This window comes from Dendrobates tinctorius, unplaced genomic scaffold, assembly GCF_039654945.1.
Source record: "Dendrobates tinctorius isolate UK_male_01 unplaced genomic scaffold, ASM3965494v1 ptg000159l, whole genome shotgun sequence".
Classification (NCBI taxonomy): domain Eukaryota; kingdom Metazoa; phylum Chordata; class Amphibia; order Anura; family Dendrobatidae; genus Dendrobates; species Dendrobates tinctorius.
Genome location: NW_027361826.1, coordinates 14,728,095 through 14,740,928, shown reverse-complemented (window position 1 = coordinate 14,740,928; position 12,834 = coordinate 14,728,095). Strand labels below are relative to the sequence as shown.

Genomic DNA, 12,834 nt, shown 5'->3' with positions numbered 1-12,834 from the left:
CACATGGTTCTGCTCCGTACATCTTGTACACACACATCTCCGCTCAGTCCAAAATTGTATACACACAGCTCTGCTACATCCACCCTGTAAACCCCTCCTGACCCCACACATAAACTTACCTCATCCAGCACCATGACAACCAGCACAGCAGAGTTCTGCACACCGAGGCCCCTGATCATGTGACCCCTGACTCCTCCCTTCCTGTGACCTCATCACAAGTCCTGTGCGGACAGAAAATAACAGCCTAGCGACATCATTGCAGGCTGCTGTCAGTGCGGTGGGTCTCTGGGAGGGCGAGGATGGGGTCGCCAGTGCATGGGGGAGCGTGGCGGCTCAGTGCAGTGCGGGGAAAAATAGACTCCCGGGCGGACGCGGGTGGAGGGGTCAAAAACGGGACTATTCCGCGAGAATTGGGATGGTTGGGAGATATTTCTGCTGGGCCCCTGACTCCCTCCGGGCCCGGTCGCAGTGGCGACTGCTGCGAACGTGGTAGTTACGCCCCTGATTGACAGTGTTTCTTCCATTTTCTAATAATTATGCCATCAGTCATGCCTTCTCACCAAGTTGCTTACCTATTGTCCTGTAGCCCATCCCAGCCTTATACAGGTCCACAATTTTGTCCCTGGTGACCTTAGACAGCTCATTGGTCTTGGTCATGGTGGAGGGGTTGGAGTGTGATTTATTGTGTGGACAGGTTTCTTGTATACAGGTAATGAGTTCAAACAGGTGTAATTAATACAGGTAATGAGTGCAGAGTAGGAGGCTTCTTAAAGAAAAACTAACAGGTCTGTGAGAGCCAGAATTATTGCTGGTTGGTAGGTGATCAAGTACTTATTTCATGAAATAAAATGTAAACTAATTATGTTAAAATCATACAATATGATTTTCAGTATTTTTTTATTTTTAGATTCTGTCTCTCACAGTTGAAGTATACCTACAATAAAAATTACAGACCTCTCCATTCTTTGTAGGTGGGAAAACTTGCAAAATCGGCAGTGTATCACATACTTATATTCCCCACTGTATATATAGTGGACGAAATAAGTATTTGATCCCTTGCTGATTTTGTAAGTTTGCTCACTGACAAAGACATAAACGGTCTATAATTTTAAGGGTAGGTTACTTTTAACATTGAGAGACAATATCAAAAAATAAAATCCAGAAAATCACATTGTATAAATTATATAAATTTATTTGCATTTTGCAGGGAGAAATAAGTATTTGATCCCTCTGGCAAAAAAAGACTTAATACTTGATGGCAAAACCCTTGTTGGCAAGCACAGCAGTCAGACATTTTTTTGTAGTTGATGATGAGGTTTGCGCACATGTCAGGAGGAATTTTGGTCCACTCCTCTTTGCAGATCATCTCTAAATCATTAAGATTTTGAAGCTGTCGCTTGGCAACTCGGAGCTTCAACTCCCTCCATAAGTTTTCTATGAGATTAAGGTCTGGAGACTGGCTAGGCCACTCCATGACCTTAGTGTGCTTCTTTTGAGCCACTCCTTTGTTGCCTTGATTGTATATTTTGGGTCGATGTCTTGCTGGAAGACCCAGCCATGACCCAATTTTAATGTCCTGGCGGAGGAAAGGGGGTTGTCACTCGGGATTTGACGGTACATGGCTCCATCCATTCTCCTATTGATGCGGTGAAGTAGTCCTGTGCCCTTGGCAGAGAAACACCCCTAAAGCATAATGTTTGCACCACCATGCTTGACAGTGGGGAAGGTGTTCTTTGGGTCATAGGCAGCATTTCTCTTCCTCCAAACATGACAAGTTGAGTTGATGCCAAAGACCTCAATTTTTGTCTCATCTGACCACAGCACCTTCTCCCAATCACTCACAGAATCATCCAGGTGTTCATTAGCAAACTGCAGCCAGCCCTGCACATGTGCCTTCTTGAGCAGGGGGACCTGACCGCGGACTGTAGGATTTTAAACCTTTACGGCGTAATGTGTTACCAATGGTTTTCTTGGTGACTGTGGTCCCAGCTGCTTTGAGATCAGTAACAAGTCCCCCCTGTGTAGTTTTAGGCTGATCTCTCACCTTCCTCGTGATCAATGATACCCTGCGAGGTGAGATTTTGCATGGTGTCACAGATCGATGTCGACTGACAGTCATTTTGTATTTCTTCTGTGGCGCCCCCGCCACAGTGGCTTTGCCTTCCTCCAGGGAGGGTAATTCCAGGCTTGGAAGCAGTGAAGGGTCTCTCTCGCAGTTAACCTATATATGCAACACAGTTCCACTCCAGGCCAGCAGGGGGACTCTGAACCAGAATTGAGGGGAGGAGTGCTCTCTGAGGGCCAAGTGGAAGGAGTGAGGGTGATAGTTGGTAGCAGGTGGGTTGCTCTATTATGAGCATTGTATTATCTGTGTATGTGTCACATCTGTGACCATTTTTAATGTTTTAAGAACTTTTGCTGTTTACTGTGTTTAATAAAATTTGTATTATATATGCTATGTCCTATTCAGGGTGATCCCCTGCTCATGGCCTATTTCTTTCTCTCCTTTTTGTCTCCCATCGCTTGCACGCTGAAGTCAGCTGCCAGCTTCAGAAGAGGACGCTGCGCGGCGGGGGAGCGGAGGAAAGGTGAGTAAAGTCATTTTTTTTTCTATGCATTAAAGAACAGCAGTAGAATGGGAAACATACATACCAGGATGGGGAACAAATATACGAGTAAGGAGCCCAAGATGGGGGACATTACTACATAATGGGGGAGACAGTGATACTTGTATGTCATTATAGGATTTACATCTACAAAGGCCCATACATCTGACCAACATGGGAGGCAGGTCCAAATGCTGCACCGGGGCCCATCAGACTCTAGTTACGCCACTGGTTACTCCCATATAATGCCGCTGAATTCTTAGTATGAATATCGGCTAGGAAGCTGTATAACATTGGAAAGTGTTAATATGGTAGCACTGGGGCCACTTTCTGCCATCCAGATATCAGGTGTATCAGAAACAATATAAATATGTATTAAAGGAAACGTGGACAGCATAATATACAATGTTCTCACACCATCGGCTGGGGCAAATAAAAACATGTTCATACATACTGCAGTCTGCAAGATAATCGCCATGCCAAACTCTAAATCCTGCAAGCTCCAACATCGGCAAAGACAACCATTAAACGAAGAACATCTGTCTTCTTCTTTGTCTAATGAGCTGCATTACATTCTGCGTACACATGTATCACACGGCTGATCGCACGGGGAGGGACACTGATGTATTATTCCAGTCACACAATAATGTAGTCTGCAGCCTCATGAAAATGACAAGTTCCTCTTTTAAATCACATTATATCCCGTTTCAAGTTTTAGTTTTTTTAATGTTCTGTCTTTAATGTAAATGGAGGAAAAGATAAGTAAATGCAAATAGGACTTCATTACAAAGAGATGCTTAAAGAAGTGGGGCCTGGGCAATAAGTAAGGTAGGGCCTTGGTGTGCATTTTTTGGGTATTATAGTTTTATTCTAGGCCATGAATCAGATATAATATGTATTGGTATAGCTATAGGCACTAGCATATCACTTGCCATCGCCTGGGGCAAGGCAAGTATTTTGCACCCCATAGCCATGAGCCAGAAGTACTCAGAGTCCATTCTACCACTCAAGGATATGTATTGCAATTTGAGGACATTTGCTCTTTGACCTCCTAGGTTTTTTTTTGCTTTTTGATAGAACTTTAAAACTAAAATGTTATACAATGTGATACATACCTTTTTCTTTAAGTTGCATTTCTTTTAAGTAACAATTTTATTACCTTAGCTGTATCCCTAACCTTAACCCTAAGGGTTAAGAAGGCCATATTATTTGTGCGAGGATCACATCGCAATCCTCGGACTGGCTGTCAGCTTACCTGACCTGGGCACGACAGCATGTATTTCTATATAGCTGTCACGTTCAGGTCTGCCAGTCCAAGGATTGTGATGCGATCCTCGCACGAATAATACGGCTGTTTGCCTGCGCCCTAAGTTTAACCGTAATCCAAACCCTAGCCCAGCGGCGGACACAGATGGAAGAAGGCCCCTGTGCAAGAACAGTATATGGGTCCCTCTTTGTGTCTGCGATTGGACCTGCATGTTGTTTGAAGGTGGTAGTGGTCCACATACCTCTTGAGCCAACTGCACACATTGTTCCAATGATATGTCTGCCCCTGCCCTAGACTTAAACTCAATCCTTAGCCTTAATCCTGGTTTTGAATAATAAATGAAGACCATATTGAATCGTGCACATGATTCAATACTATCTTAACTCATTGGATGCTCATCTTCTGCCATCTGTTCTGCTTATACAGATAGCAGCGGTCAAGATGAGTTTGTCTTTGACTGCTGCGTTTTGCATAGGCAGCCACTGAGATGACAGAGATGACAACGCACCCTTCATAATGCTGAGGCTTGTTGTTTTGATTGCTGCCTATCTGATGGCCAGTAGCCAGTGACAAACTCATTTTACCTGATGTGCTCTTCATAAGCAGCAAACTTTTGCACCCTCGTAGAATTTGAAGTCCCAGGCAATTGCCTCCCTCACCACTCTCGCGCTATGGCATTGACTGAGAGGAACTGGGCCACATGCCAAATAGCCCACTTTGTCTTGTCTAAGGCATTTAGATACAAGGCTAGGGTAGCAGACCGATCTTTTATCCCTGGCGAATGTAATATCAGCCATTGGTTTGGTTTTAGGATGCAAACATTGCTGGTGGACCTAAGAGAACAGCAGCACTTAGGAGCCTTGATATAGACCAGTGGTCTCAAAAATGCGGCCCCTGAGGCAGTCATCCGCAGCCCGCGGTGCACCACGTCTCACGCTAGAAGAGTGTGCCGCTCCGTAGTGGCTGTGGCCCTGCATGAGTGGCACCACAGGGAGACCAGGCATCACACTGTTCTCCTCCAAATCAGTGTGTATCTGTGCAATGGAGGACAGATCACCCAGAGAAAGGACCATTCATTTCCCTAAGCAGAATCCTGAGCAGAGGACCCCCTCAATATTCCATAACAGTGTGTATGTTGTTTAGAAAAGTCATTTGTCCATTTTTATAGCAACAGGAAAATCACAAGTTGGCGGTACATAAATATGACATTTTGGCCGTCAGGTTGGTTTCATTGTTTCAAGTGTTGAAGATAGACACAAGTCCATCAAGGTTCAATCTGTAACCCAACATGTTGATCCAGAGGAAGGCAAAAACCACCATGAGGCAGAAGCTAATTGCCCCATATTAGGGGAAAAATTCCTTCTCGACTCCACATACGGCAATCAGACGAGTTCACTGGATTAATATTCCATCACAGCATCTAGTACTATGGTTAATATTATGGCAGGGCAGCATGGTGGCTCAGTGGTTAACATTGTTGCTTTGCTGCACTGGGGTCCTGGGTTCAAATTCCACCAGGGACAACATCTGCACGTTCTCCCCATGTTTGCATGGGTTTCTTCCTGGTTTCCTACCACACTCCTATCCCTTTTAGAGATAATTTCATCATCATGCTGGCTCAGTGGTTACCATTGCAGTGCTGGGGTCCTGGGTTCAAATCCCACCAAGGACAACATCTGCAAGGAGTTTTGTATGTTCTCCCCGTGTATGTGTGGGTTTCCTCCGGGTTCCTCCCACACTCCAAAGACATACTGATAGGGAATGTAGATTGTTAGCGCCGATTGCGACAGGGATGATCATGACTGTAAAGCGCTGCAGAATAAGCGCTATATATTCAAAGCATAATAACTGTGAGCCCTAATGGGGACAGTGCCGGTAATGTCTGTAAAGTGCTGTGGAATTAATGGCGCTATATACCGGTGAGTAAAATAAATATATTTTTCAAGAACAGGCCCTCCTTGTACTTGTTTAGTTAATCAACCATTACCATATCATGGGGCAGAGAGTTTCATAATCTCACTGCTCTTACAGTAAAGAATCCTTGCCTATGAATATGATAAAACCTTTTTTCCTCTACACTTAGAAAATACCCCCTTGTCACCATCACTGGCCTGAGTGTGAACATTTTTTTGAAGAAAGGTCTCTGTACTGTCCCGTCATATATTTGTACACTGTAATAAGATCGCCCCTAAGCTTTGAATAACCCCTTTGATAACCTGTCTTGGCAATGCAGTTTACCCATTCCCCTAATATCCTTGGGTCTAAGGAGTAATGTTTCTCCTTATGGAGAGTGACATGCCAGTGTAAAGAGACTTATAGGCCATGAAATGCTCATCTGGGAAATTTAATATGCAAAGCGTCTCTTCAGAGAAGAGGACTTGATCTCTAGCGCCTCCTACTGAAAGTAGCAATCCTAAAAGTAAATACTGACCTTTTACCGAACTTTGACACGACTTAGGAAAAGAGGGGGAATTTAATAATGTTGGTTGCTCCTCTCTGCACCCGCTCTAGATCAGCTGTCTTTCTTATACACTGCAGCCCAAAATTGTACCCCGTATTCTAAGTGTGGTCGCACTAATGACTTATATAGAGGCAAAATTATGTTCTGGCAGTGAGCATCTATGCCTCTTTTAATGCATCCCGATCTAAAACAAAGAAGACAAAAAAATAGAATTTTCACTTTTTGCTGCTGGCAAGACAAGACGCTTCCCCGATGTTGTGGAAGGAGACTTTCTCGGATCTGGATTGCCTTACCCTCTCTAGTCACAGCAAACAGTGTGGCTTTATTAAGATCACGTTAATCTTTAATAAGTAATTGGTCACTTCCCTGAGAACAATAAAAGCCACAATAAAGCATATTTTTTATTAAAAAGAGTCAAGGGTAATGCCAAAATATAAATTCTCTCTTGACTCAATATTTCATTTACAATATACAATTCCACACGGGGAGGAAAAAACCCTAAGAAGCGCCTGATACACCAAATTACATTTCTATGCTCACCTTTAACACACAGAGAGGAGAGGCCTGGCAGTACTACAATTTGGGGTCTAAGTGCTGAAGATGGGGCGGGTCAGTGTCTCCTAACTTAATGGAGACAAGAAGATGAACAGGGAAACAGACATCATACAATTCAAATGAATGTTCCTTCTAACTGTATTTTTAACTAGAAACTGTCATCATGCTGTAATTTTTGGAAGGGCTGTGCCGTCCCATCCGAAGTGCATCTTTGCAGCTAGAGTGGGTTTCTAAAGGCTTGGCCACCGCTGGTGAGCCGTCATATAACACACAGATAGATCCATCTTCTCCGATGCGATAGGAAACTTCAAATGGGTCAACCCACATTGTCAGCTCACTGGGGAGAAGCTGGAACAGTCTCTGATGGCTGAGGCCAATGTGTCCAGCCGCACGGCCTATCAACGGGTCCATTTTGTGGTTGATTCTTAAACAGCGATACCCTGATCCTTTGCATGGAATCTGCGGAAACCAGTGATGTTTATAATGGTCTGTTGGAGACAAAGAGGAGAAAGTGGGAGTGGGGAGGTGGAGGAGGAGAAACGGGAGGGTTGGAGTTGAAAGGGGGTGGGAGAAAGGAAAAAAAAAAAAAAAGACAACATTAGGAACTATTCATCACAATATAACTATTCAATCCTCCGACTCAGTCTAAAATATATGGCAGAGTATTCATTCACACCAACGAGATGAACCCTTCTGCGGAAAGCTGAGGGCCATGGGAATTCTTGTAGGCCCATGGCAGCTCTGACCAATTGTTTTGGATGCTACAAACTGCAATGTTTTGTTTGCGGCAATCCATTCATCTAGATCTACATCTCCTCAAGTCAATATGGATCAGCGGATAATTTTCATAACAGGAACGCTGCAGAAGTCCGATGACAAAGAGGCAATAAAGGATCTAGGCAGAAACTAGGTCAACACCATAATACAACCAAAGTACCTGATAGCGACAAAATTCAACTACTATATGTACAAAATACAATATATGTACAAAATACCACTAACATACAATATACAGCTATAATGTGTACAAAATACATCATGCAGCTACTATATGTACAAAATAGAACTAACAAAGAGAAAATACAGCTACTATGTGTACAAAACACCACTAGCAAATACAATATACAGCTATAATGTGTACAAAATACATCATACAGCTACTATATGTACAAAATACAGCTACTATGTGTACAAAATACCACTATCAAAGACAATATACAGCTACTAACTAGACAAAATACAGCTACTAACTATACAAAATAACACTAGCAAATACAAAATACAGCTACTATATATACAAAATGCCACTAGCAAAGACAATATACAGCTACTAACTATACAAAATAACACTAGCAAATACAAAATACAGCTATAATGTGTACAAAATACATCATGCAGCTATTATATGTACAAAATAGAACTAACAAAGAGAAAATACAGCTACTATGTGTACAAAACACCACTAGCAAATACAATATACAGCTATAATGTGTACAAAATACATCATACAGCTACTATATGTACAAAATAGAACTAACAAAGAGAAAATACAGCTACTATGTGTACAAAACACCACTAGCAAATACAATATACAGCTATAATGTGTACAAAATACATCATACAGCTACTATATGTACAAAATACAGCTACTATGTGTACAAAATACCACTATCAAAGACAATATACAGCTACTAACTAGACAAAATACAGCTACTAACTATACAAAATAACACTAGCAAATACAAAATACAGCTACTATATATACAAAATGCCACTAGCAAAGACAATATACAGCTACTAACTATACAAAATAACACTAGCAAATACAAAATACAGCTATAATGTGTACAAAATACATCATGCAGCTATTATATGTACAAAATAGAACTAACAAAGAGAAAATACAGCTACTATGTGTACAAAACACCACTAGCAAATACAATATACAGCTATAATGTGTACAAAATACATCATACAGCTACTATATGTACAAAATAGAACTAACAAAGAGAAAATACAGCTACTATGTGTACAAAACACCACTAGCAAATACAATATACAGCTATAATGTGTACAAAATACATCATACAGCTACTATATGTACAAAATAGAACTAACAAAGAGAAAATACAGCTACTATGTGTACAAAACACCACTAGCAAATACAATATACAGCTATAATGTGTACAAAATACATCATACAGCTACTATATGTACAAAATACAGCTACTATGTGTACAAAATACCACTATCAAAGACAATATACAGCTACTAACTAGACAAAATACAGCTACTAACTATACAAAATAACACTAGCAAATACAAAATACAGCTACTATATATACAAAATGCCACTAGCAAATACAAAATACAGCTATAATGTGTACAAAATACATCATACAGCTACCTTATGTACAAAATACAGCTACTATGTGTACAAAATACCACTAGCAAAGACAATATACAGCTACTAACTAGACAAAATACAGCTACTAACTATACAAAATAACACTAGCAAATACAAAATACAGCTACTATATATACAAAATGCCACTAGCAAAGACAATATACAGCTACTAACTATACAAAATAACACTAGCAAATACAAAATACAGCTATAATGTGTACAAAATACATCATGCAGCTACTATATGTACAAAATAGAACTAACAAAGAGAAAATACAGCTACTATATATACAAAATGCCACTAGCAAAGACAATATACAGCTACTAACTATATAAAATACAATATACAGCTACTAACTATACAAAATAACACTAGCAAATACAAAATACAGCTACTATATATACAAAATGCCACTAGCAAAGACAATATACAGCTACTAACTATACAAAATAACACTAGCAAATACAAAATACAGCTATAATGTGTACAAAATACATCATGCAGCTATTATATGTACAAAATAGAACTAACAAAGAGAAAATACAGCTACTAACTATACAAAATACCACTAGCAAAGACAATATACAGCTACTAACTATATAAAAGACAATATACAGCTACTTGTACACAAAATACCACTAATTTCAGTGTTCTCAATGGAGCATCAAACCAAATCCAGGGTATTGATGATCTATAGTAATGAACATTAGGGCTGAGCCCCACAGAGGCACAACACATAAATAACTTAATAAAGCCCTCAGTATTTTATTGCCGCAGAACGGATCCACTTGGGAGTTTCTGGAAAGATGTCTTCTGACTGGCTTGGGAAAGCTCCAGTGTCCTGGTCTCCTCACCTTTCATGGCTCCTTGCAGGGACTGGCAGAACTGCTGCAGCTGCTGCTCCTCGGTCAGGCCGCTTTGTCTGAGGAGCCTGGTGATGAACAGCGCAGCTGTGGAGATTTCGGTCTTCATTGTGCCCCTTAGGTTCCTGCCGGAGACTGGAATAACACAAGGACCCTATGGAGACCATACAATAAGTTTCTTCCACCCTCGGATTTCTCACCAATCAGCAGGTCGCGGGGTTTGGGTGGGCTTCTGGTGAAGGCTTGTTGTCTCTACCGCCCCTCCAGTGCTTCTTCCCAGTGGTCGGTGTCGGGGAGTAATGAGCGGGGTGCAGCGCCTGCCACAGCTGGATCCCCTGATTCCAGGAAGAGTAGAGGGCGGTGCTACGCTGCTGGTGATGGGTGGAGGTGGTCAGGTTACAAAGTGATTGCACTGCTTTTGGGTATTCCTTCCCCTTCCTTAAGGACCTTGACTGTAGGCTCCTTGCCTTATCTAGGGGGCGGTTTAGGCAGTCTGCCTTCACGGTCTGGCTTTTCTGAGCTCGTCGGGACGACAAGACAACCCGAGGAAGCTCATAGCACCGCACAGCCAAGGGTAAACAAGAGGGGGCGGAGCCTCCGGGCGCCACGCCTCTGTGACGTCACAATGGAATCGAAGCAGCACGTCCGCACAGGTTGTTACAATGTATAAATAAACAAACGAAGCGTTCTGACACGTCACGGGCGAGGAATCTGCCTAGCAACAAGTGGGAGTGGGTGGCTGGGGAGGGGGGGAGTCTGCTTAGCAACAGGTGGGAAATCGGGTGAACCCAAACAGCAACTTCCTGCAGTAACTTCTCCCAGCACCCGGCTCAGTCCAGCGATCAGCAGCGCTACAAAGGCTCCACTCAGCGTGGAAGAAGAAACACGAAGGGAAAATCAATCTATTCACACAGGAAGCGAGATCGTGATAGCAGGAGACCCAAGGAATAAAGAGTTCTAGTGTGCTCTGAATTACAGGGGACAGAAGGGGGAATTCAGGAAAGCTGGGTGATGGACCTGGGAAAGGAGGCTTCAGTGGGCGCCTCAGGAAAGCTGGGTGATGGACCTGGGAAAGGAGGCTTCAGTGGGCGCCTCAGGAAAGCTGGGTGATGGACCTGGGAAAGGAGGCTTCAGTGGGCGCCTCAGGAAAGCTGGGTGATGGACCTGGGAAAGGAGGCTTCAGTGGGCGCCTCAGGAAAGCTGGGTGATGGACCTGGGAAAGGAGGCTTCAGCGGAGGTGTCAGGAAAGCTGGGTGATGGACCTGGGAAAGGAGGCTTCAGTGGGCGCCTCAGGAAAGCTGGGTGATGGACCTGGGAAAGGAGGCTTCAGTGGGCGCCTCAGGAAAGCTGGGTGATGGACCTGGGAAAGGAGGCTTCAGTGGGCGCCTCAGGAAAGCTGGGTGATGGACCTGGGAAAGGAGGCTTCAGCGGAGGTGTCAGGAAAGCTGGGTGATGGACCTGGGAAAGGAGGCTTCAGTGGGCGCCTCAGGAAAGCTGGGTGATGGACCTGGGAAAGGAGGCTTCAGTGGGCGCCTCAGGAAAGCTGGGTGATGGACCTGGGAAAGGAGGCTTCAGTGGGTGCCTCAGGAAAGCTGGGTGATGGACCTGGGAAAGGAGGCTTCAGCGGAGGTGTCAGGAAAGCTGGGTGATGGACCTGGGAAAGGAGGCTTCATTGGGCGCCTCAGGAAAGCTGGGTGATGGACCTGGGAAAGGAGGCTTCAGTGGGCGCCTCAGGAAAGCTGGGTGATGGACCTGGGAAAGGAGGCTTCAGCGGAGGTGTCAGGAAAGCTGGGTGATGGACCTGGGAAAGGAGGCTTCAGTGGGCGCCTCAGGAAAGCTGGGTGATGGACCTGGGAAAGGAGGCTTCAGTGGGCGCCTCAGGAAAGCTGGGTGATGGACCTGGGAAAGGAGGCTTCAGTGGGCGCCTCAGGAAAGCTGGGTGATGAACCTGGGAAAGGAGGCTTCAGCGGAGGTGTCAGGAAAGCTGGGTGATGGACCTGGGAAAAGAGGCTTCAGTGGGCGCCTCAGGAAAGCTGGGTGATGGACCTGGGAAAGGAGGCTTCAGTGGGCGCCTCAGGAAAGCTGGGTGATGGACCTGGGAAAGGAGGCTTCAGCGGAGGTGTCAGGAAAGCTGGGTGATGGACCTGGGAAAGGAGGCTTCAGTGGGCGCCTCAGGAAAGCTGGGTGATGGACCTGGGAAAGAAGGCTTCAGTGGGCGCCTCAGGAAAGCTGGGTGATGGACCTGGGAAAGGAGGCTTCAGTGGGCGCCTCAGGAAAGCTGGGTGATGGACCTGGGAAAGGAGGCTTCAGTGGGCGCCTCAGGAAAGCTGGGTGATGGACCTGGGAAAGGAGGCTTCAGCGGAGGTGTCAGGAAAGCTGGGTGATGGACCTGGGAAAGGAGGCTTCATTGGGCGCCTCAGGAAAGCTGGGTGATGGACCTGGGAAAGGAGGCTTCAGTGGGCGCCTCAGGAAAGCTGGGTGATGGACCTGGGAAAGGAGGCTTCAGTGGGCGCCTCAGGAAAGCTGGGTGATGGACCTGGGAAAGGAGGCTTCAGCGGAGGTGTCAGGAAAGCTGGGTGATGGACCTGGGAAAGGAGGCTTCAGTGGGCGCCTCAGGAAAGCTGGGTGATGGACCTGGGAAAGGAGGCTTCAGTGGGCGCCTCAGGAAAGCTGG

General features: G+C 44.5%; 1 protein-coding gene across 1 annotated transcript; it reads right to left on the bottom strand.

Annotated features, from left to right (window-relative positions):
* Window positions 1-6,722: 6,722 nt before the first annotated feature.
* On the bottom strand, window positions 6,723-10,799 carry LOC141052346 (protein BTG1-like). The gene is made up of 2 exons (XM_073549574.1): window positions 10,152-10,799; window positions 6,723-7,377 (listed from the first exon to the last, which is right to left on the bottom strand). The coding sequence occupies exons 1-2, from the start codon at window positions 10,267-10,269 to the stop codon at window positions 7,034-7,036; spliced, it is 462 nt and encodes a 153-aa protein (XP_073405675.1). The 5' UTR covers window positions 10,270-10,799; the 3' UTR covers window positions 6,723-7,033.
* Between the last annotated feature and the right edge of the window lie 2,035 nt (window positions 10,800-12,834).